The sequence below is a fragment of the Strix uralensis genome, chromosome 16 (assembly GCF_047716275.1).
Source record: "Strix uralensis isolate ZFMK-TIS-50842 chromosome 16, bStrUra1, whole genome shotgun sequence".
NCBI lineage: Eukaryota > Metazoa > Chordata > Aves > Strigiformes > Strigidae > Strix > Strix uralensis.
In genome coordinates this window covers 18,217,528-18,243,834 of record NC_133987.1, presented here as the reverse complement: position 1 = coordinate 18,243,834, position 26,307 = coordinate 18,217,528, and the positions used below count along the sequence as shown (strand labels likewise).

Sequence of the window (26,307 nt, the reverse complement as noted above, 5' to 3'; positions counted from 1 at the left end):
CTGTAGTATTTTCATGGCTATTGAGCTGCCACTGTATGCCATTATAGAGCTACAGCTGTCCTAGAGCTGTTTCTTACATGTGCACGTTTGAGGCCTTCGAAATGCTGTGAATGTAATGTGGTTTTATGTACACAGGTTTTCCGTTGAAATGAAGTTGTTTAATGTCATTTTAACATGAACTAAACTACCCCTTGTATATACATAAAGAACTGAATTCAAAGGGGGAAAAAAATTATAAGCATATTTACTCAGAATAGTATGTATTATTAACAGTCATGCATGGCTGGTGTTCCAGGTGCTTGTTTAAATGTAATTTTGCAAAATGGCATTTGGTTTTTAGCATAGAAGGAAAATTCCTTACTTTTTCTGTGCAAGGGCTTGTTAGAAATGCTTCATAACCTCCCTCTCACCTCTCCATGTGCATCAACAGCAAAAGATGTGAATGTAAAACGGGGAGTTCAAATCTGTTCCTTCAGGTGTCAGTAAATGCTCCTCCACAGATCTGGAGGATTACACTTGCCGTTTTGACTCTCCCCAAACATGTGCCAAATGGAAACTCAAACAGGAACTTCTAAATACAGTTTCCTAAAAAACAAAGGAATGCCAGGGTAATGCTGTTTGCAGGGAATTTTATTTTCAAGGTGTTTCCAGAAACCCACTGCGGGGCAGGGAGGAACTGTGGTTTTGTTTGTTTTTTTCTATAATGTTTATTGCTAAATGGTTTGCTAGGGTGTGTCTCTTAGGAACTGCTCATTCTAAATGAACATATATGTTTGTATATAACCAACCAAAGGTGTCTTCAAATGCATGCATGGAAATGGAGTATTCACGGGCTTTTTTCTGGTGTGCAATGCAGAGATGAATTTTAATGGGAAAGAAAACGAAGATCAGAATTTCTGCTGGGGTAGATCAACACAGTTTATTGACTTCCACTAGGGATGTTATCCTTGGCTTTGCTGTTTTGCTTGAGAATAGTTTGAAGTGCTTACTTGCAGTAAAATTATACAAGTGGTGTGTGCCCACTTCCAGCAGAAAATGAACTTTGAAACTGGTTTATGGAAACTCTGAGGGAAAGTTACCTTCCCAGAATTACGAAGGAAACTGAGTTAGAGCAGACGGCGTCTGGTTATTTGCGTAGCTTCGTGAGGAATTAGCGCTGTAGAGCACAAAACTGTTCAGTGTTTGGTTTGTATGATCTTAAAGAGCTAATCAGGGCTGAAGAGCAGAGGATAAGAACTCAGGAAATGTAACTCTTTTACTAGTACCACAAGTGGCCAAATAGATCAGTAGACAACAGCAAAACTTGTTAACTTTCATTGCTTATGCAGCAGTACTAGATTACACAAGCATCTAAGGAAGCAGGCTGTGAAGGAGACCTATCATTAAGAAAAAAATTGAGGTAATTATAAAAATCTTTGAAAATAATTTCTATAAGAATTCACTAGTCCCAGTTGACTCATTAATTATCCTGAAATCTGACAGTTCTGTAGAAGCAGCTATGTAGCACTTCTGTCACTGCAATACCAGAGACATGTTCCAGTAATAGCATTTCAGATGTAGCAATAGCAATCCAGACGTGCAAAAGGTATGTTTGTGGGAACAACAGGATATGATCTTTCAGTACAGTTCCTGTTTGTTGAGCAACACAAGTCAGAACTTGTAGGGGAATATTACATTTCTTATTTTCATTTTTTTCATTTCTTGTTGTTTAGTAATGCCCATTCTGGTGTTTTGCTTTTTTACTAAACAGTATCATGGGTTCCATTTCTTCTGGTTAGGGACTAATCACTGTTGAAAAATCTTCAGAAAAGGTAAGATGTTCTAAGAGAGTTTATTTTTGTTGTCTGATCCTCCTGTGTTGCACTGCAGGAGAACTGGGCACATCTCAGGTCTTAGAAGGAGCCTACTTTGTCTCATTTCTTGGAGCAATAAAATCTTACTTGTATCCAACTAATAACCTTAATATCAGTTAAAGTCAGCTAAAGTACTGATTTCAATAAAAATAGAAATAATCCTCTTCTGATCTCCTTCTTCTCTGCACAAATTTACACTAGTCCTTTGCTGGTGCACTCCGAGTGCACTGACAAAGGTTGATTAAAACCTAAATGAAGGTGAGATTAAAAAGGCCATCCTTTCTTTATTCCCTTCTAATATAAAATGGAATTAGCCAAAAGTAAAAAAGTTGATAAGTGGATGACAGGAAAGGCTCTTACCACCTGGCATTAATACAACAGCATTATGGTTTTCTGTCCTTCCGTGCTTATTCTATCCTTTTCTGCTACTCTGATCAGTAGCACAATCCCCATAGGTTTACATTGCCCTGAGGAAGTTGTTGTGAGAGAGAACATTTGGAATCAAGTATGCACGTGAATTCAGCATCCACTGTGCTTGCTGAAGAAAATCACCTGTTTGGTAGAACAGGTATTTAGCTCTGGAATGTGTAATGAATAAGTAGAAATTGTCTAAGAGCTTTTGGGGGAGGCAAGGAAAGAAAAGACATGGTGTGATTCTTTAAGGTGGGATCTATTTGCTGTATTATCAGAAAGTTTTGTTGAAGCTTAATCCAGGGAACTTTATTCTTTCAAAGTAGTTTTCGAGTGGACTAGCTGTTTACATGAAGATGCCTGCAGGGAGTGCCAGAGCAATTCCACTGACATTGACTTGACCTCAGTCACAGACCCTCAGATTATGGGCAGAAGAGATCTGACCCATCTCAGTAAAAGGCAGGTACTACTGTGCTCTGTAACCTGTTGGCTGGATTATTGGTAAGGCACAGCAGCTACCTGTGAAACATCATACTGAGTTTAGGAGTGGTGGTTGAATTGCTGAACGTGGGATTAAGTGTTTCCAAACAGTTGCATTAGGAGAGACCTATGAGACTGAATTGAGTTTGGACATAAAGTAGCAATGAAGTTGAAAAAGCTTTCTTAACTTTGTGGTATTCTGATTTGGAGGCAAATTTTATATCAAATGTGCCTTCTAATACTTTCAGCCAAATCCTGCCTTCCTCGGATGTTCCTAGCTTGTAGTTCTTGGCTAAACTTCAGGACTTAAAAAATATTGTCTTGAATAGAGCTCAATTATGGCTTGTATTATATCTAATGCCTTCAAGTCTTGATATTTTATCTCTGGAAAATATGAAACGTCAGTTGTGAACAGAAATTTCCTCTGATCCCTTTCAAGACCTGTAGGGTCTTTATTATTTTGGGGTTTGAATAGGTTATTTTTTCCAAGGCACCCTGCTCACTTAGGATATCTACCCTATGCTGGTTTCTGCAATCAAACCGTTGCACTTGGCATAGTGGGGTGCTTGAATGATGTATTTATACAGGCAGGAGGCATGATTTAATACCATCTCATGATTCACCGTGCAGTCCTATTAATATGAACTTTACTCAGGGGAATGAGGAGCTGTTACTTGTCAGCAAATCCCGAGTGTATTAAGGGGGTGAAGTTGTATTGTGAGATCCTCACAGTGACGCTCAGCTGTTCCCAAGGGAAGCAAATGAAAACTGTACTTTGATGAATAATGAATGTGCTAACTGGGGTCAAGAAGAAGTCATAGCTTCCTATGATACAGTAATCAGAGTAGCCTTACTATAGCAATAAAGAGAAGTCCATTTGGCCAAATTTGGCAATAAAAATATGTTGCTATCTATCATCTCCATACAGCCAAAGCCTGATAGATGACAGTGACAGGAAGGTGGCTTGTCTGTTCTAGAATACACTGTTATATTCCTGAGATCCTGTTTTATGCACGTTGGTGTCAACAAGAAGATGGCCATGAACTGATACCGGGTACGACTGGTGGTGTGCTCAAGTATTGGCAAAAATCCTGTGTGGAATGGATGATGATCTACCATGGCATTGCTTGGGTATATCAATAGGATTAATTAAGAGTGGATATTGATTAGAAGTCAGTCTGTTCCCGATTTGCGTGGAAAAATATGTTTTGTTGTTGCTGGTCTGTATTTGCAAATGAATGTACCCCAAGGGGAAGATTACAGCCTGCTCCTACCTGTTGGCAAAATACATGCAAAAATACATATTTCTTGGGCACCTTATATCCAGCACATGAAAGAGGAGAATAAATGAATGAGATTAAGGAAGATATGTGGAACTATGATAGTAATACATATTTTGTGAAATTCATATATGTAGCCTGACATTTTTCTAAATAAGGATATATGTGATACTGCTTATCATTTATGCCATTGGAATGTATGTCATTTTCAGCAATTTGGCTATGTCAGACAAGCACAAGATCTTGAAAGTGTCTGCTCTACATTCCATACAAAATTTTCAAAACTGCTTAACTTCACATGGATTGGAGGCTTATCTCAGCTTTTTAAAAAATGTCAGATATATTCAAGAGCAGAGTAGCGAAAGATATCTAAAGTAGCCTGAAGATGGGCAAGAGTTTGTTCTCAAAGAAGCCAACAGTGAAAATATAACTGATTTGGTACCCTATCAAGCCAATGGGAATTATGGGATAAAAGCCAGTATGGAACTCTGTAAGAAGAGGAAAGCAATGCAGTGCTCATTAAGACATAAGAAACATAGTGAAGACCTTTGCAACACATCTTTGGTGGTGTGAATAAGTAGTAATGTATGCATGTCAAAAATGACTCGTGGTAGTTAAAGCAGTAGTATTTTCCTCCAGTTCTGCAGCTAACTTTTCTGAGTGATCCTGGACAATAGGACACAAACTCCCTTCACAAATAGAATTGTACAGGGCCATGGAGCTATTCACTGAAGGAGCTGCCCTACAAATGGCTTGCATCACCACGTGTGCTGCACCCCTTTTTGTAGCTTTAGAAGATGATTTTCTGTGTGACTTCCTGCACAATCTAGTGTCCTTCTTCCTAGTTCAGTGCCCAGCCCATTAAATAACTGAAGTTTCCAGATTCATTCTGCTTTAATTTTGACACAAATGCTGGCACAAAAAGTCAAATCTTGTTGTGATTCAGAATGTTTCTAATTCATATGAAAACACAGATAAGTCAAAAGGCCTATTTAGCTATTTGTTTGCCTTTTCAGGGACTAGAGGTTCACAGATTGTTCTCTGGTTTTGTGCCATGATATGTATGGATGATGACTGATCCTTACATTCCTGTGGTAGCCAAAGGGAAGTCCAGCCACAAAAGCACCCCTTAACTCCATTTTTTAATCTGCTTCCTCTCTCAAGCATACATTTATCACCTGTATAAGTGAATGTGTTTTGTGACTCAGTGAAGGGTAAATCACTCTAGCTGCTCTCAGGAGACAAATATGTATCTCTAGTAATCTAGCTTAAGCAGGAATGGACGTAGAAGAGGGCAAGCCATTTATGTAAAAATCTCTGCCTTGACATATTCCTGAAAAAGTGAAACTAAGTAGATGTGTGTTTTGAGTGTGTGTGTTCTTTCATAGTACTGTCACAGGTGATCTCCTTGTACCAGACACAGCTCTCTTCAAAAGGAATTTACAGTCTAAGATGGATACAGATGTACAGCTGTCTTGCAGGGGAACAGAGATACTGGTCATCATGCTACTCGGCGATCGGTTCATCCCCCAGTCAACATTTTTGTGTGGCATTCTGGCGAGAGGAGGTTTTATCAGCTGAAAGAGAACATTCATAGATGTTTATAGGAAGTTCTTACCTGATATCAGGAACTTACAAGAGAAAGCATTAATGCCATTTTAAGTGTGGTTAGGATGTGAAGGAGCATAATATTCAAGGCAATTTGAACAAGATACTAATCGTTCAGTCGTTCACAGTAGTAGCTAGGGTAGGAATAGGCTGAAGTGAGCCCTTAAAGGTGATGACAAGTACCATATGGTTGCTGAGGTAGTAAAAGGATGTGTTGTGGGGCAGTGCAAGGAGGGAAAGGAGAAGTGATCTTTCTGGGAGCATTCCAAAAGAAATGCAAGTAAACATGCCATTCTTTAGCCAGTGAGATAAATAGAGCAGCAGGTGAATCAGTGCACAGTGCTGACAACAAAACAGAAAGTTTGGAGTTGGTCAAACCAAAGAAAAAGGATTTGACATGTGCTCGGAGACCAACATGTGCTGAGATATTGCACTTCAAATAATGTAAAACCAATTGGCCTATAATGTGAGAGCTTTAATTTTTCTAGGGCTACAAATTGTTTCCCAAATATGCTTCCTAAGTTTTTGTGTGAGGCGATTCTGTCTGAAGGTCTCATAGTCAGCAGGACTATAATTAATTATCTTTATTTATCTTTGAAATCTCTAAATTTGCTGCCGTTGTATATTTAAAAGAAAAAGGCTAGAGAGCTGAACCTAAGTGAAACTGAAGCATTGCTGGTTTCCGATTGAAAGAATTGTCTAGGTTCATCTTGAACTTCAGCTAGTTTTCAGTTTGCTCCTAAGACCTAATGTTATTTTCAAATAGAAACTTTAAGGTTGGAAGAAAAGTGTTTTAACACCCAATGTGCTGTATCCCACAAGTGTTCCACGTACTTGAAAAAGATGGGCTCTCCCAGTTGTAAACAGTTTCGATATCCTTGCCCTATACACTAGTATAAACTGAGATGCTTAATAAACTCGACAAACTCTGATATCATCTGCCATACTTGTATCAGTATGGGATCAGTAGATATCTTTGATTTGTATATGTGATATTTTCTACTTTAAAAGTCACTAAAATATCCATGTTGTATTTTGGCTCTGCAGTTAAGCATAATAGGAGTTGGCTTGGGAATTGATACTTGGCACGAACAGCTCCTATGTGTACTTCAAGGTTTGCTTAGAAGAGTGGAATAGAGTCAGCAGCTGAGGACAGGGGTCATATCTGGATAGTGCTTCTATCTAGAGGTGCCCTTGAAGAGCCTTTGGTCCCAAAGGTTTTGTACAGAAAGGTGGAAATAGTCTTTGGAGGACAAGCGTAGTAGTTATAAAAGTGGCAGAAGTCATGGTTATGAGGGTGAGGGAAGACATGCAGGGCAGCCTTTTCTGCCTGGGTCTACTTACCTCAGGCAGTGCTAATCAGTGGCAGCTCACCTTCTCTTTCAGAGCGTGCATGATACTGATCTGGTAATACTTTTTTAGGGACAATAATCTAAAGTTGCTGTGGGTGATGGAAACTACCAGGAGACCTCTGAACTCCTTTATCCTCTCAGTTCTGGGTTTTCCTTTACCAGAAAACCACTGAGAAATCTTAAAGCGAAAATGGAGAGCGTTTGGAGAATAGGAAAGGTGTCCAGAAAATGGGAGGGTTGAAGAAAAGGTTAAAGGAATCAAATATGACATAGCATAAGCTATGAAGAGGGTGCCAAGGTGGTACCTGGATTATTTATGATCTGTGAGATGGGAAAGTTAGGCCAGTGTTGGAAGGAAGTAGAAATTATTTGAAGTTCATTGGTGTTGTAGAGCATTTGGAAGAGTTATTGTTTGTGCTATTTTGAACTAGATATAGGTATTAAGAAGGATTAATGATTTGGCAAAAAGATGGTCTAAATAGGTAACTTCTGTCAGGATTTGATTAGTGTGTACATCATTGATTGGCTGATGACTGCATTGCAGGGATCTGTCTTTTCCAGGCAATGTGGCTCCAGGGAAGTTGCTAAAGTCTTTTTTTATCTTGAACCATAGCAAAACTAGGCATCTGCTTTTCCCTAGGGGCATATTTTGGTCATTGTCTAATGTGCCATTTAGGTGTTATATGCAGGTGGGATCAAAACCTTGATTCTTGCATCATTTTCATTTTTCTTGTTCTGCCTGAATGTGTAGCCCAGTTTTCAGGCATAGTTCTGGCTTTATTTCTTTCTGCGTGCATCCGTACTGTACAGCGGTCTTCATTTCCTTCCCATCGGAAACAACTTTTTAGCAAGTCTGCAGTGAAATTAGTTTTAGAGCACTCCTGTCAGTAGCTTCAGTTCTGTGCTAAAACATAAGATTGTGGCGTTAGACCACTGGGCCTGAAATAGTTATGTGTTTTGTGACCTTCTACTGCTATCTTAGCTTGCTTAACCTATTCTGTTCACCTTTAAAACCAGCTTTTCATAAATAATACCTACCTTTTAGCAAAATTCTGCAGAAATGAAACAAATAAGATTGTATATTTTATTTGTGTATACATACTTTGTATATAAAACTAGTGTTCATCTATTTTCTTGTTCTTTTCACCTGTCTTTTGTTTTTAAAATAAGTTTTTTGGGTTCAGAAAATCCTTGAAAATTTTTAATTAAAAAAACCCCAGGGTTTGGAAACAGCTGGAAGAAACATGCCCTCCATTAACATACTGAAAATGGCTGAGCATGTCATTTTTTTCTAACAGCATTATAATTTTCTAGAATGTAATGGAAGTGAAAGCTGTAGAGTTGTTTAAAATAGATGATCTCCCCTTTTCCACCCACACACATACTTAAATTTTTGAAGGGAGTAAGAATCCTGGAGTAGGCAGGAAGTAAGTACTGTCACCATCAGTGGCTTCAGACAGGTGATTGATGTGCATGGCACTGGCCATTCTGGCTTTGTCCTAGCAAAAACAGCTAGGCCTGTGCTTAATCTTAATCATGCTGGACGTCCTACTAAAGCAAAACAGAATTATTAGCATATTTAATACTCTTCTGGCTCATTATCTGAGTCCTCAGCACTCTTATGGTCAAATTTCATGTATTCAGTATGTTCTTGCAGAACAGGAGTGGCCATTAATGCTATCTACCGGTGAAAACTTAAGACAAATTTCCTTTTTCTGTGGCTGGGAGGGAGAACAAATATGTTGGTATAAACTGGTGAAGCTGATGTAGTTGCATTGGCGTAAGTTCAGAACTTGGCACGGGGCGGAGATGCGAGTAAAGCTGTATTGTACTTCTGTGGTTTTGATTCACAGAGGTTTGTGCGAACTTAGGTAGCTGGTGCACACATGGGACATCATCAAAGAGCCCAACCAGAAAGTCAGAGCTTGGATTTGGAGTGCTATACGGCTATACATTTAGAAGCATGTTGTTATAGTGAGGCAAGCAAAGCATCCTTTCATTAAAACAGGTAACTACAGTTTATTTTCAAAGTTTATTTTTATATATTACAGTCTTCAATGTAGTAAATATAAATGCTTTTTAGACATTTGATATTTTCGTTATTCTTGAATGTTTATACTGCTTGCAAAGGATTGGAAGGGTCCTCCTGTAAGTTGCTGAGTTCAGACTACCACTACTATTGGCGTCATACAATTTTCTTTTATAAACCATCCTTTTTTGTTACTGTGGATTTGGAAGGCTGTTCTAGACCCTCACTTAGCCAACACCAAAATATTTTTAAAAAATAACCTGAAAAAAATATTTGCAGCCTAAATTTATTCATAACTAGTTTTTCCTTTATTTTTAATGTGTCAGGATTGTCCTTAGCTTAAACAGTCTCTTCCTCCTACTGTTTTCTTCCCTGTTCACAGTTTTGCTAGGATAAACAAATCAAACTTTCTTAGGTTCCTGTTACAACATAGTTGCTCCATTCCCCTGAATGAGCCCCAGAAAGGGCTTTCTCTGCAGCTGTTTTAGTTGAATTTGACCTTTTTTTTTTAATGTGGATGAAGAGAACTGTATGCTGTTTGAAGTACCTCTAAGAAATTGAGAAATTGAGAAATAAAATTAAGAAATGCTGATAATTTGCCTTTTCGTATTTGCATCACATTAGCAACTCATATTCCTTAAACAGCTGCAATGAGGTCCCACTTTTCTTCCTCCTGAGTTTAGAACTGAAGTTTCTGTTATTAGCAGAAGCATGACCTTACGATTTATATTATTGAATTTCATCCTGTTTCTGTTAATGCAGTCTGTAAGATTGAGCAATTCTTTCCATATAATATTCTTATCATTCTCAGTCTTGATAGTACCTTCCAACTTTATGTCATCAGGAAATTTTACCAGCATGTTGCCTTATGCCAAAATAATTAATGAAAATATTAAACAAAAACTCTCAGATCACAGGAAAGCTTCCTTTGAGCCTGTGCTTCCCTGTACAAATCATCTTGCTCTTTAGGTTTTCAGACATCTTATCAAATACATACATGCTGAAACAAAAAACCAACTAGGTATTTTACAGAGCAATTTAACAATCCTTATTTATGTCAGTTGTCCCACTGGAGTCATTTAAGTAAAGCTCACAGAATCCATTTTATAATCTCCATTCCTAGGTGAAAGAAATATTTCTCTTCAAATGCAGTGCACTCTGTTAGACCAAACAAATAGGTAATAGTTAAAATGAACTTTTTGTTTTAGAAATGAAATACGTTTAAATGAGTTGTAATGGCAACTCGCTTTCTCATATATACCTTTTGTTTATATGTTTCTGTATGAAAGTCAATAACTGGTTTTGTATTGGAATTTATGAAAATCTTTTGGCAAAATCCACAATGTGTCAGCCTCTGTGTGTTTAATAATTAAACTGCAGGATTATGTTCCTTAATAATAAAAGAGCAAGGAATATGATTAATAGCTAAGCATAGTCAGATAACCAATGTGAACTGCATTATCCCCAACAGAGAAGTGAAGCTATTCTGTAACAGGAGATGGAACTAGGTAAACATCACTTCATCATGTGACAATTGCTGTCCTCATTGGCAGTCTCTCAAAAGAGCATCATAGAGGGTCACAGTTCAACATCTAAAGTTAGAAGTGGCATAAGGCTGATAGTAACGAGGGCCAACATGCAGCTGCTAAGGTAGATTTCTAAATCATGCAACACGGCTGCCTTGATACATGAGAATCAATTACTGAAAACCTTTCACGATGGTCAAAATGTGACATTAAATAATTGAGTATCACATCAAATCTTGTCTGCAATTAGTTATCTGGAAAAGTAATTATGCAACAAAATCAAGTAGCTGAAATTAGTGATGTGAAGCACCCTGGTTATTCAAAGACTGTAGGAGAGGATTTTTTTAATTTATGGTTTTTTTTTACTTGTAGCATGAAGTTTTAAGCACCTAACTAATTCTTTATTGAATTAAAAAAATCTTGCTCAGTTGTAATTCTTGTCATTAGTCATAACTGCAATAGAAGATACATTGCACATGAAAGCAGGTGTTAATGGCTAAGTTTGTTTTGTCTAAAGAAAAAATGATTAGCTGTGGAAGAGAATGTCTTGCAAGTAGTACATTAAAAAGCAAATCTGTTTTGTTTAGGGGAGAAAACAGCCTAAATTTTGCTCTTTTGTCTCTTGCACTAAGAGTGTGAGTTTAATTGGAGAACAGATATGGAATACTCTAAAGGTCAAATTCATTCTTTTTAAAAAAGCTATGATAAATGTAACAACACAGATGTTGTGAAAGGTTAGAAAAGCTATTAAAATATAATTTACACTTAATTTATAATAGAAGTCGTTAGTTTGCATTAGTTAGCTCAAATATTCAAAATAAGCAAGAAAAATACAATAAATCAAAACAATATGTATCCAGCGTAACAGACTTAAGTCTAACCTCTCACATGAATACTGTTTAACAGCTTATAAATACAGGGAAACGTTTATTTACACAATCATGATAAACCTGATTATTTTTTAAATGGTTCTAATAGTAACTGTTGTCGTGTATATGCCAGAACTGATAGCAAAATTCATTCTAATTGCTAGACCTGTACAGAATTTGATCTGTATGTGTATAGTACTTAAAAACTGAACTGATAAGGAGTAGTTGGTTAGTCATGTTACTTAAGCTGGTCCCAAAATAGCACCCTCCTTTTTTGGTAGAGTTAGGCTTGCAGCTGTTGTCTCTATCTGTTGTCTCTGAAGAAAATTTTAACATTAAGAGTTGCTGATGTCAATTTTTTTCTTTTTTTTACAGCTGATGTGGGCTTTGCCCCTGACAGAAGTTATTTGGTTCTAGCTCTGAGTTTGGAAGAAGTTGGTATATAGATTTTCCCCTAACTTTCAATTGATGTGTTTAGCTTTAGTGGGAGTAATACTATCACTTAAACCATGTTGTCGTCTCAAGGAGTTTTGCTACATCCATATGGAGTGCCAATGATTCTGCCGGCAGCACCATACTTCGCTGGACTTGTTCAGGTAATGCAAGGCCGCTTCCAACAAGCAACTTAACTCTAGTGCACTTAGAGTAATAATTGGAATTTTTATGGTTGAGAAAGCAAACACTTTTAATACAGGCAAAAGCTCTCATGTAGTCAGTGAGAAGACAGTAGGAAATCAAAAAGATGGATCACCCTAATCTGTGTATTGACATCTCTCATGGCTGAATAAATGGTGTAGTTGAGCTATATTTGCTTGTATTGATTTGTCTGCTGTTTAACATTCATGCCTTTGCTTCACGAGGTTGACCACAGGGCAGAGGATTTGCTATCCATTCTAGGTTTCTGAGGGAGTCAGCATTCCCACGGCAGGTCATAAGACAAAGTAACTTACCATCATGTGTTTAGTTTAAGTGTTTTAGCACAGCAAATATGGATAGTGTTAAATATGCATTAATTAATATGTTAACGCGTCACACGATGAAAAAGGGTTTGTGTTTTTGTGTGTATAGAAATAGATCACTTTCACACAATATTTATGCATCGTATGAATTATTTTGAACCCTGAAAGTGTAATCTTGCTTCAGGGCAAGACTTCTGTGTTTTAGAAGTTAACTGGTAATTACTAGATTTAGCTGTTCTTGTTCTGTTGTCTGGTTTTGATTTTATTTTTATCAAAAAGTGGTACTACTGAATTTTCTGTTGTTAGACTTAGGATTTTGAATACATCATGCAGACACTTAGTAAGCAAAAAGTATTCTGTTGTTTACAGTATTATAAGACATAAAGAAAGAATGCAAGTAACATTTCCAAGCATTGACAAAATGAAAAAAAATCAGTCTACCCTGTAACTGTCAGTAGTTGGATATTATGCATTAACATGGTTGAGAGACACACACGTGTATTATGGCATTTCTGGGTCATGCTAGTGATCAGTCAAATTAGCTGTGGAGGAGAGGCAAATTTTCATTATGCTCCTTTACAAGTTAGCTGGCATAGAGGGGCAATCATAGCAGGAAACAGCTTTTTTTTTCCTTGTAGGTCCATTCAGTAATTGAAGACTGAGTTGTGTTCTTCTCTTTAGGCATAATATCAGACACATATGTCTAAAATAGAAATACAGCATTGCACAGAGGCCATTATCAAGTATTGAAAAACTGTGTCTTCTGGGACATGCAAGCTGGTGCTATTTTTTTATGCAGTGAGAGATGGTAGCACACTTGAACGCATCAAGCAGGCCTTCATATCCATTAGAATTTGGGGGTGAAGGTCGGACGCTAGAGCTCAGTCAGACCCTGTGCCATCCTGTCCAATAAATAATTACAAGCAAATCGTGCCTTTCACTGTATGCTGATTGATGTTGAAATTGCTTTTGAAAGTTCTCATAAGTTCCTGTTATAGATTAAGTGCCGGTGTAGGAAAAATAACTGCACCCAACTGAAATGGGTGAATGTAATCAGGTTTAATGGACTCGAGAGCTTGTTGGGAATTAAATAACTATTGATTTGTTGGAAAGTTGCTGTCATTACAAAATGCCACTCTGGACGCATTATCCGAGCAGATAGATTAGAAGAAAGGGCCCTTTGAAAATTCGGGATGCCTTACTTGAATCTTTTTTTTCTTTTCTTTCTTTCCTTAGAAAGATATATCCAGGCCTATGCTACTCCATTAGCATAGGTCTAAAATAGTCAAGCAATAAGAATTATTCTACAAAAAAAATAGGTATGTTTACAGGTACAGTCGAAAAGTGTTCTTCATGTGGATACTTCTCTCCCTCTCCCTAATGTCATACATGAAAACTGCATTTTGGAAACAAAACAAATGTTTGAGTTACTGTCTTAGTGGGTGAACTAGAACATTAAATGCTTTATCCGCTTTCTCACCCCAAGTTTTTATCTGCATTTGCAGTATCTGCAGTCAGTTTATGACACTATTACTTATTGCTTGTCTCTTAGAGTAGACCTAAGTAAAGTATCCAAAATAAATAATGCAACGGACACTTGATAGGCATATTTATATCATCCTCTTCTAAGCAGTAATTACATAATGTTCAGAACTTTAATGGAAATTTTCTTCAAAAATATGCCTTGATAAACTGATTATGCAAACATTTTTGCTGGGTTGCAGGTTGAGAGCCACAACCCTGAAGTATTTTCAAATACGAGGCTGGTTTAACATTTTTGAGGCTTATAAGATTGTGATTTATTTATTTGCATGGATATCTAGAGAAAGTAGATGTATTTCTGATTAGGGATTCCCCATGATTTCCAACTGGGTTTACACCAGGATTGCATATGCAAACAGCGTAGAGTATTGCGTTGAGATCTGGGGGACTGTTTTGGGGTTTTTTCATGTTTGATGCTGCATGGTTGAGCAAGAGAGAGCTCAGATGTCCGTGGAGGACTGTTAGTCTTCAGGGGTTCTGCACCTTCAAGTGCTGTATATTATTTTATGTACTGCTGTGTATGTGCAGCCTTTTCCAGCCTCGCCTAAATTCATCAGAAAACTCTATCCTACATCTTAAATTTGCTTTTGCCACACCCTCTTGTTAGAGAGTACTGGAATGTGTGAAACTTAGGACAAACAAAAAAGGGCAAATACTGTGGATACATTTCTGGAAACCCTTTGGATAAACAACCATGTGTATTTTCCCAATTGCATGGATTATTCTATTAAGATTTGTGTTCCTCTTACCGAGATCATATGTTTGAGTGAGATGATGAAAAGTGGAACGCGTATGTTCTTGGAGACAAGGAAAGTAGTTGCTCAGAGTTACAGATATGTCAAAATGTATCAAGTTATGTTAAATATACTTGCAAACTTAGTTTTCTTTTCCAATAAATAAATACACCTTCAAAATCTTATTAGAATGATGTTGTTGGTGTTGCCTATGATTTCTTAACACATTTTGTAATGAGAATAATAAACTATCTTCCTCTCCCTTCTTCCTCCTGGGTGAAATGGTAGGAGGAAAAAAATCACGTGACGGGACAAATGGTGCATAAATAGCATTATGCCTGATGTGGGTGGAGAGATGTTTTCTGACTTGGCACAAAAGGTGTGCTGGTGGCTTCACAGGCTGTCACAATTACGCTGCGGTGAGGAGCAAAGCAGGTAGTGCAACCCAGCAACTGCACATGCTGTGGGCAGCAGGGCCTTCTGTGCCTCAAACCTCTCATGCTGTTTGTCCTGGCAGGTGAGATAAAAATTATGTCACAGAGGATTAAGTGGCAATCCAGTAAAAGACCTCTTATCCTGCCCTTGGTTCCCATCCCAGGTTTGTCATTTGACTCCCGTGGGGGAACCCTTCAGTCCAGAGGATGGTGCAGTCAGGAGGGTGTGCGTGGAGGAGGTCCCTGCGCAGAGGCGGCCGTGGGACCCTTGCCCTGCTGTCAGGACGCGTGGCTCTGGGCTGCTCAGAATGAACGGGGGAAACCAAGTTCTGTTTGTCATGAAAATTATGAAGTGCAGCGTCAAAAAAACAATTTTGCAATTCATAGAAGAGTAGTACGTTTTATAGAATAATAAGTGAAATGTCTCCATATTAGCTTCATCTTTCATGACTTTGAGTGTTTTAGGTATATAAAATGTTTGCAATTGCTCTGGATACTTGAAATATGGTAAAATATTTTGAAAACACAAGTGCAGTATGTGACATGTTAATGATGGATGCTAAATTATTTATTACATGGCTGGTTTAGGTGGCTCAATTTCTATTTAGCAGAGAAAGAGGAGTTCGTATGCATTATTATAAAAATTAATAAAGTTGAAATTACTTAGACCTTTCGGTAAACTAATAGGAAAGTCTAAATAGAGAGACAGTCCTATTTAATACAAAAGGCGCTACTTAAAGATTCAAAAGATGGGGGTTTTTCTGAATATGGTTTCTAAGGTGTGTTTTTGTTCTAGCGTAGTGACCAGAAAAGCTCTAAGAATTCTGAGGGTTTAAGCTTATGTTCGTTGTTAAGGACTTCAAGCAGCTAAGCTAAAATATTTTCTTCTGCTTTTTTTGCCTTATTTATTTGTGTGGTGGTAAAGGGGGGTAGAAGAAAAGTATGAAATAGATGGCTCTTGATTAACTATTTTAATAAACTGGGAATTACTGTACTTTTAAGTGCATCATTCTTAAGCTGAAATTATTGTCAAGATATTTTGATTATATCTGTGCATCTCATTTTCCATAACTGGTGTGTGTGTTTGACTGACAACTGGAAAAGTGGTAATCTGGAGACAGTTCCATTTTATTTTAGGGCTAAGTGAGAGAATTGCCTAGAATATGCTGTGAAAAGTAGTGGTGCAGATTTCTTCGCAGTTCCATCTTTACCCGTCTGTAAAATCCTTGTTTTAGTGCTGTATTGGGAAGTGCTAGCAGTGAATACGTTCAGAATACTTGTAGATGCTAGTGTGTTAGGCTACCTGCAAAATCACACTTACTTGCTGGCAGTCCAGTTTTCAGAAATGTTGTGGATATGTTCTGTTACCTTACATTAAAAAGGCTTTTGTAATTTAGTAGTTTTTATTTGAATAATGCATTTGAAATAGAAATGATGAGAGGTTCTTTCTGTGTTGCCTGAAGTGGTGTATAGTTGTTTTGGTTGTTTTTAGATTACGATCTAGTGGAACGCAGTGCATAATTTCTGTTTACATTGGCTGAGTTGCCTAGTTGAAATGCAGTAAGTAGATGATTTACCTTTAGATGCAGATTTATTCTGGCTTGATTGTGGTGTTCTGTCTTTGCAAGTGATAAGGGTCTCCTATTACTAGTACTATACTCCCAGCGCTTTGTGAGTGGAGGACTAACATTTTACTACTGCAATCACTTTTCATCTGAGTGTGTATTTTGTTCTGTTCTTGAGAGAGTATATGTAAAATTTCTTCTCTCTCTGAGTTGCAAAGTTTTTCTCCTTTTTGTATCAAAATGTGCTTTTAATAGGAGATGTAAGGTGGTGGTGATAATGATGGATGAGGTCTGTGTTCCTTCGTTTACAAAAATTTTCAGTTATCAGTGTTAAACCTCTGGAAATACACCTTCAGAATATTTTTTTTTTTTTTTTTTGCTTTTGATACATGGATCAAGCAATGTAGCCAACATGCATTCTCTGTGAAACCTGCTATTTGTTCAAGAGGCTACAGACAGCTTGAAAGTATTTTGTTATTGCCATTGCAAGAGTTTATTTTCTTTTAACCTGCCTTTGTTTCTTGCTAATAAGTGCCTATATCATAAAATACCTGATAAGTGAACGTGCAGGGGGGAGAGGGAGGGGCAATGACACAGAGTGTCTTTCCCATTGACCGAAAAGATGTTTTTAGTGAACAGGATAGCCTATCTAAATAGTTTTAGTTTGACTAAGAAACAAGTGGTTATTCTCTCCTCCCATCTGCATAATTTTGTCTCACTAGCCTTCATTTCAGAAATCAATGGGTAACGTAATTTGAATGAGTCGGGCAATACTACATTACCTCTTACTCTGTCAGCTTGGTCAATGTTGTGTTATAGTCAGGGCTTCTTTCTGAGCTCAGCAAAAAAGCAAAAGATTTCATGTGACACCCAACAGACACTGAATATTTTCCTGTCCAACTTTTGCATGTACTATCAGTATTAGTGAATTTTAGACGTTATGAAATATACTTACGGTCACTAGCTTGTGTGTTGGATAATAAGCTTCAATGGAGTGTTTTAGTAGGGCAAGAAACTGGGTAAATCTGGGTCTTTGTGGCTGCAGCTTCTGCAGTGTTTAAGTGGAACAACTAAAAGGATACCTGAGGTTATATGAACAGAACAGTTTTTGTAGATAGAGTAACTTTCAGTAGCATAGGTTCTATTCATTTGTTCATCCCCTAAATAAGACAAAACTTTTAAGATTTGGATTCTCTGCAAAAGCAGATTATTTAATTTGGCTTCCCTAACTAGAAGCCAGCAAAGTGATATGGCTGTTTGCAAGGATCTGGAATTGCCGTTGATTTTTTTTTTTTTTTTTCTGACTCATGCATAATCATCAGTAATGAAAATTCTGATGGCCAGATTATGTCAGGAGATACAGCTTTGAAGTTCTATTACTTTCAGTAGAATGATACACAACTGATATAAAAATATGCTTGTATATCTAAACATAGAACAAGTATTTTTATGGAGTTGGATTGAATATTTTACTTATTCATCCTCTGATAAGTTATCTTGTGATACATGAACTAAAGTTAGAAACCCAGTTAAAATACATTTTTTGTTTTATTTGGTCTGTTTGCGTGCTTTTTTTAACTGAGGTGTGCAGGTAACTTTTCTCATACCTGGTTTCAAAGATGGAGTTGCAAAAACATATGAAATGTCTATTTCAGTAGGCCAGGTTGTGGAAAAAAAATATGGTAAGGCCATCATAATTTAAACTATAAGTACTTACAGCTGCTGTAATCAGGGGTTGCATTTGAACTGCTCTATTACTAGGTGAGAGTGATGGAATCACACCTGGCTAAATATTTGCCAGATAGATATCACAGTTGTCTTAAGTTTATGAGCATGAGAAGGGTTCACAGATAATTTGAAAAATTTGGGGTTTTTTTAGTGTAGTCACAGGTCATGAACATTGTAAATAGATAATAGGAATTTGATCCAGGTAAATTTTCTGTGTCATAGTTTCCACCTGTATTTCATTAAATTGAGATTATTGTGGACTGGAGTTAATTCTCATACCCTTGGTTCCTTCTCTTACTTTAGTGGCCAGAGATACGTGAGCTAGATACCTTGGAAGAAGACTTAATCCTCTTTAATTCTGATGGTTTTATTAAATTAATAAAGAAGGTGTATTTTTATTCATATATGTATTTTTATTTTTGATCAAGCTAAGAAGAAAGTAGAAGTCTCTTGCCTATATATTCAAGAGTCAGAATGGTTCATAATCTGCCTTTTAAGGTTTTGTTTGAGGCCTCTGAATTAAGTAAAACAAGTTGTGCATTTCAAGGAAATGGTATTCAGATTTTATTGGAAAGTATCCTTAAGTAAAAGCAACTTATTTTTCATTAGGATAAAGCTAAAAATACTGATAAAGCAGTGAACTGATCTGAACTATGCTGATTTTTTTTTTTTTTTTTTTTTTAATTCTGAGACATTAAAAATCTGGTGAAATGATCATTACCCCAGTGCTTTTTCTTGTAGAGCTAGAATCACACTTTTGTTACGTCTCTGTCCTTACTTTGCAATACTATTTCAAAAGTATGTGATGCCCTCTTGGACGCTAATTAGTAAAATTTAAAAGTAATGGCAGAGAAAATGGTAGGTTGTTTATACATTGTTTTACTGTGATAAATGTCTATGACACCTTACTTTCTCTGTGACATTTGAGTATCTAGCAAATACTGTAAAATGCATCTCCAGCCATCTTAGACAATGTAAACTGCAAAACATCTAACCCAGGTAAGCGAGTGGCTGCCAAAATGCAAATACAGATTTCTCCGAAAGTTACCAGCTACTGTGCAGGTATGCATCAGCTGTCTTCATTTTTACTGACAGTGGTGCTATATACAAGTATTTTCAAACACTTTGAGAACAAATCATGTTGACACTTGAGAAGAAGAACCAGAAAAAAGGGAATTTCCAGACATTTTACTTGTCTTCCGTCCTAGAGAAAATCTTAGAATAATATTAAATCAGAACCTCTACCTAAGTGAGAATTGCAAAGAGTGGTAAGAACAGGTTAAAAAAAGAATCCCACTGTCAGGCTTTTTAAAAGATATAACCACGGAGTTGGTCAAAAGCAAGAAAGATGACATTTAGTTGAGAAATTAAAGGTGACTAGAGGTGAGGGAAAGCAGGTCTTCCTGCATCTGTGAATGATCTTGTAGATAATAATACATAATGAATCATTCTTTTTTTCCCTACTAGCCTCAGTGTGATGCTGACTTTTAGTGAATTAGTAAATCTGAGAAGTCCTTCCTTACTCCATAGAGAGAACTTCTCTGTAAGCATGGCTCAGGTGATTAGACACAGTTGGATGCTGAAGTGAGTGCTTAAGATGGGACCTGCTTCAGTTTTCTGAGAGAAAGTTTTGAAGGTGTATACCCCCTATGCAAAATGGTTGCTTATTCTCTAAGTGTTGGATATGCGTACAGGGTTTTGTTTTATTTTTAGGAGAATGGGTTTAGTGCTTGACCGTTTTTTTTAGGATTTATTTTTCTTTTGTTTCTCTGATGTATTAGATCTTGTCTGTGCCAAAAGAGTTTAGAGATAAATTTTTAATATTTTGAGAAATACAGAAAAGCCTATTTTTAATGAAATAAGGTCACATTTGCTACACTCTTTCTCTTTGACTTGGAATTGCTCTGAAAAACAGTATTTGAATAAATTTTTTTAAAAGAAGTTTGGTCTTGCTAAGATTTGAGGTACAGAAAGAAAGCAAACCTCTATAACTGTGTTTCAGTGCCCTGTTAGAATGACAATATTTTAACTACAGTTATTAAACACTGACCCAGCCCCCCACCCCAAAACATAAATATTACTTAGAGCCATCAAACAGGATGAAAGAGGATGCTGATTGTCTGTTGTATACAAAAAAGAAAATACAAATTCTTCAGAAAGCCATGAGGGTAGTTCAACAGAATCTCGACTAAGTTTTATTCTGTAGAGCCTGAACCATGCTTGAAAAGGTCTACTTCCCAGTCTCTTAAATAATTTATATTTTGTTATGCATTTGTAATGATTAATTAGTACTGAGTGATTTTTAAGTTTGTGGTACCTGGAAACTGTCCTATATTGGAAAGCTGTCTATTCAGGTACAACTACAGAGCATACTTTCACTATTTCATCTCCATTCCAATGAATGTTACTTTCAGAAGTGCAGCAGTATTTTCTGCCTTGTCCTGAGATAGAACAAGGAGAATGAACAATCTAGCATGTTCTGTTGTGACAAGTCATGCAAGAGTCTGTTCTGAGATGAACATGGAAAAGACAGCACAAGCTTTTCTTTCACTAAGGGAAATGAAGTGTAATTGGAGCACACCCCCGTTCTGGAACACGGGAATAAATTACACTTTTGGTTATTACTTTTTTTTAAATCTTGTGTCTAGACACAAAGCTGCACCCTTTTTTTATTTTTTTTTTTTTTTTGGTCTTTTTGGCCTTATACTGTCTAAAACCAGAATAAACAAAATTTGAAATCTTGAAAATATCTTAACCTTTCTGTGACCAACTCATAAAATTAAAAGTCTAGCTTCCACGTTCTCTTTGTCTTCTGTATCCATTTCAGACATAAGTATCCATCTCCCTTTTTACTATCTAGATACAATGTAGCAGTTATCAGTAGTTGGATCCAGTAACAGAAGAGGACTTAAGGCTAACTGGAACAAGCAGCTAGGGTTAGGCCCAGTTCTCCTTAAAAGACCAGCCAGCCTTTGGCAAATTGTTCTTCCTACTCAATTTTCCCCTATCAAATCAATTGTTATGTTTGCCATTAATTTAAAAAAAAAAAAAGTCTGCAGTTGCAGAAGTGGCTCTGTATAGTTCCATCTTTGTTTATTCATTCAGAATCTTAAATACAAAATGAAGGAAAGTGTTGTGTGTAAGGATTTACTTCTGAATACTTCTAAAGGTTACCTAAAATTGTTGATGATTCAAATAAATTTTTCAAAACTGATCATTCTGTAAGAAAATAAATAGATGGGTTGGTTACATTGTAACACTGGTCAATGTGTACTGGGAAACTGTCTTTGCTGGCTCCTGTGGTGACTTATTTTGTAGACATAAGTTTTTAAAAGACACTCAGGCCTTTTGAACACTGCTGTTATAGGAAATGAAATAAATCCATTGCAGGATTCTCAGAGTACCATTTTTAACTGACATACTGTGCTGGATTGACTGAAGTGAGTACATGGTCTTTTTACTGTAGAAATGAATGCTTTGATTTTTATGCCTTTCTCCATGAAGGAACAGTTAAAATCAGGCATAGGGAAACGTAACAGATGTTCATACACATTTCCCATCTGAAAATGCCTTCCACTGGCCAAGACAATTGTTAGGCACAATTAAGCCCAGTATATACATCCTGTACTGTAAGCCAAGTCTGCTGAATATGTTCCCAACAGGGAAGCACAGATTTGGAAAGAAGGCAGTTTATATGAACTTTGATCTGCAGTAGATTTTTGAGAGTCACTGTGTGAAAAACATAAGGAGAACTGACTGACAGCTGTGAATCTGTGCCCCAGTGCACTACACTGTAAACTATATCTTTAAGAGAAACTTTCAATCCATGAGAAAATTTCATATGCATTTCAGCGATGCTAACACTTGAAATCTGATTTCTGAGTGGCATTTGGTATTATGTTGCCAACTGACTTAAAAAGCTTGTGATATTATGCCTTGTAATGTTCCACATTCAGTCTAATTGTCACTGTAATCAGCTTTATGATGGCAACTCTTCATGATGACTACAGGGATATATTTTCCTCTTTTTTGCATATTATGTCTGAAATGTGAGTTACTTTCTGATTTCAGAGGCATACTGGTAGTGAAGGGAGGAAGGCACTGTAGACCTGCAGACTTTTAAAATCATGTATGACATGTTTATGCAGAGAGCGGGATTTGTCATTTCCAAGAATATGATAGCATCTACTGTTGAAAAAGATGCCGAGAACCAAGTACTCTTATATTTTGTGATATGTATTGTAACTGAACACATTATAGTTGGCCGTGCTGGAAAAGCATGCCTTCCTGGTATCTCAAAAAATTCCAGTGATTGACTATTTTTGTTGTATCAGAATATCGTACAGATGCTATGAAAGTGTGTTGACCTAAAAATGTCACTGAGTATTGGTATTTCGTATCAGTCTTCTTTCACTTTTTTTTTTTGCTTGGTTTTTTTTTTTTTTTTTTGGTTGGGGCAGGGGAAGGGGGGAGCAGGACAAAAATACAAGACAGACATTGCTTTTCTGTTGTGTAATGCCTGTCTTTTAATAATATAAAAAGCTCTGTGCCAGGTCTGTAAAAGGAATCTAAGTTGCTGGGCAGTCAGTATGTATTTTCACTGAAATACGCAAGAGAACTCTAAAATGTGTCTGCTATTCCAGTCTTATTTTTATGTAATAAGACACAAATCTGCAAATACTGATTCCCGGTTTTTCTCTGGCCTTAGTTCTCCATATTTACTTCTGGTACTTGTCCGTGAGAAGCACTGTCTTGCTTACGTGTCGTGAAATGTACTTTTTATGTGCTGTTCTGTGGTCATCTTGAGGTCAGCATGTTCCTGGCTGCAAACTTATCTTTTGCATTATTATTGGTTGATTTGTTCCTAATAAAAGCCTTCCTCTGGTAGAATAATAGCAAAATGCTGAGAAAGGTATTTTTATTCTCTTGGTTCCAATAAGAAATGGGAGATCAAGAACAGGAGAGGTAGTCCAGTGATTCTTTGGTGAATCGTATTTAGCATGGGAGAGATTATTTCAAAATATTAATAAATGTATAGTATTGTGCTTCTGGATAGATAGGATGACATTTTCTGTTTTACGTTTTCGGTTTATGTTAGTTGAATTCATTGTAAAGATTTTCTTCCCCTGAGTTCCAGAAGTTAAGATCAAGTACCTGAAATACTTCGAAGTAGTTCTGGGTCAGAGCCAGACTACATGATTATTTAAGCCCATATTCCATAATTTTATTCTTTTTTTTGTTTGTCTGTTTCCAAGCACTTCTTTTCTGACACAGCAAATAATCTGCTCAGTGCTCAATTTTCTTGATGCCATTCTATAAGACTGTTGTAATATTACAGTTTTTACCCCAGGTTTCTCACTTTCTATATTCTGTATACCTCTGTTATTTCTCTCACCTTGTTGCTTTAGTAATGTTTTCCTTTTTATGTAACTTGGAATGCTTCTCTGTTACTAGAATAGCATAACTTTTTTTTGCATTTTATTAATTAAGAATATCTTCTGAGCACCATTCTTCAGTTCCATTAAAAAAAAAAAAAAAAAAAAAAAGGAGATACGGCATCCACAGCATAAAATTAGATTGTGAGTTGGGAATCAGACACCTTCAGAAACAGATCCAAGACATATTTTTAGGGAACACTGCATAGTAGCAAGCATTTGAAGTATTTGTGGAAGTATTTCTTGAGAATGATGCCTGTTAGCTCATGAGGTGGTTCTCAAATGTACTGTCTAAAAGGCCATCCGTTTTACTACTAGCTCCCTAACATAATGACTAAAACTAAAGAACTAATTTGTCTCTGGATGTACTATATACTGATACTATTGTATTGTTAATATTTATTACATTTACCACTTTGTTCTTCTGTATGCATAGATAATTCTGCATAAGCAGTATGTTTCCTTGGAGAGAAGGATAAAATTTATAAATTTAAGTAAAACTTGCTGCTTTTTTTCAGGGTTGGTTTGTTTGTTAAATAGCAATTGTGATTCAAGAATAAGATGAAGTAGTTAATTACCCTCCACGCCTTTTTGAAGAAGAACAGTGTACATACTTCGTGACGTTGTTTAACAGTTAGCTTTTGTTCTCTAACAGGACAGGAGACTTTGAATATATATTACCTACTGCAGAAATAGAAAAATCAAATTGAATGTGTAATGGTTCTTTTTCTCTCTCTGTCTCAGGACAGAACATTTTTGTTAAAATTGATTCCATGCTCTTTGATGAAAACCATTTCTCTAATGTAACAAAACTTTTTTTTTTCTGTCATCTTTTTTATTTTCAGAATCAGAAAGTGAATGTATACATTTATATAAAAAAGGTTTCTTGCTGTGAAGAGGGATTTCCGATTCACAGATTCAAAGATGTTCAAGCCAGGAAGGATCATTATGATAATTCAGCCTGCCCTCTTGAATATACGTGCTACAGAATCTGTCTCAGACACTGGCTTAAAGCAGACCTTTTGGAAGATATTTAATCTTGTTTTAAACATCCAAGGAATTTTGATTCCACCAGTCTCGTTGATACCCTACTAAACTGTTTGAATGTTTAATTACCCTTGCAGTTAGAACACTGCAAGTCTTTGTTTCTCTTTATTTCTGCTTCTAGCCACTGGTTCCTGCTGGGTTTTTTGTCTGCAGGATTGAAAATGCGAAACACCCACAAACAAATGAGGAAGCTCTTGAAGTGTACAGCCTCCTAGAAGGGCTGTATATCACAGACATGGAGAAGAATAGGGAAGGAAGGCACCTTGTGGGATCATGTAATCTACTTCTCTGCCTGAAGGCAAGATCAACTTTGCTTGTGTCATTCCTGACAGATGTTTGTCGAGCCTGTTCTTAAGATCTTGAGTGACAGGGACTCTCTAACCTCTCCAGGCATTTTACACTTGCACTAGAGGTGGTTTTTTTCCCCGATGTCTGAGTTAAAGTATTTAATTTTGTAATTTAACCTCCCACTGTTGTTCTATGCAGAGTGGACATAGAAAATGCATTATTTTGATCCTTTTCACAGTGGGCCATTATCTACTTAAAGACAGTTATGTCAACCTCAGCCTTCTCTTCTTGTGGTAGTGCAATCCTCGTTCCTTCAGTCTTTCCTTCTAGAGTTTTCCTTAGCCCCCTACAGTTGCAGTACTTTATGGATAAGATTTTTAGATCCATGGAATTATTGAGGCATCTAATTTCTCTTTTTGAGAAGAACATAATATAATGGATGAAGCATAACTTTCTTTCAAATACCTGAAATTGGAGTAGGAGATGATTAAAATTTTGCTAGTAGAGATAGATGTACAGTGGGGAGGAGAGGTGAGAGTTAACACTAAGTCGTGAGACACAGAGCACTGTGAAGGATGAGTTTATTTTGCTGTTATTAAAAATTTCATTTCAGGATAATCCCTCTGAGATTTAACACGTTATTTTAAGAAAAGCTTCCTAGAGCAGCAGTAAACAAGACAGTACAGTAGGTTCAAACGATTCATAAATGTTTGGATTTTTTTTAAACATTCCATTTATTGAGTCTATTTCTGATACAGTGCTGAAAGATACAGTAATCATGTTGCTGATGTGTTTGCAAAGAGTGACATTTGTAAAGTAATCTATTGAAATAATCAGCACTCTGAAGCCTTGTCTGCAGTTTCTGGCTGTCAAATTTTGTGAAGTAGGAGAAAAAACGTTTAAAGCACAGGCTAGCTCTACTGATTTTTGCGTATCCCTTCTTCATCAGCAACTCAACTGAGGTTTAATTTTGAGATGCGACTGTATGAGTGGCAGTATCGGTTTCTGTGCATGGCTTTGTCAAAGCATGTAGTCTGTGCCTCTGAATGTCCAAAGAACAGGAACACCACGTCCTTCCATCTGAATGTTTATTTACAGTGGTGTTACAGTGTCCCAATGCCCGATACTATGGAAATGTATGAACAAACCTCATTTTACTGTATAGCA

The 26,307-nt window shown here is 36.8% G+C and overlaps 1 protein-coding gene across 37 annotated transcripts in view; it reads left to right on the top strand.

The window, feature by feature from the left end:
* The window catches only part of RBFOX1 (RNA binding fox-1 homolog 1), a 919,785-nt gene that overhangs the window by 639,786 nt on the left and 253,692 nt on the right, over nt 1-26,307 (top strand). For 5 of the 37 annotated variants that reach the window (XM_074885614.1, XM_074885622.1, XM_074885615.1 and 2 more), the window contains 2 exons: nt 8,838-8,992; nt 11,784-12,004. The exons of 30 other annotated variants lie outside the window; for them this stretch is intronic. In XM_074885614.1, coding sequence (XP_074741715.1) covers nt 11,918-12,004 — 87 coding nt within the window. In that variant the 5' untranslated portion in view covers nt 8,838-8,992; nt 11,784-11,917. Of the gene's footprint in view, nt 1-8,837; nt 8,993-11,783; nt 12,005-26,307 lie in introns of those variants that run through there. 2 more of the 37 variants (XM_074885623.1, XM_074885644.1) reach the window with 2 other exon arrangements.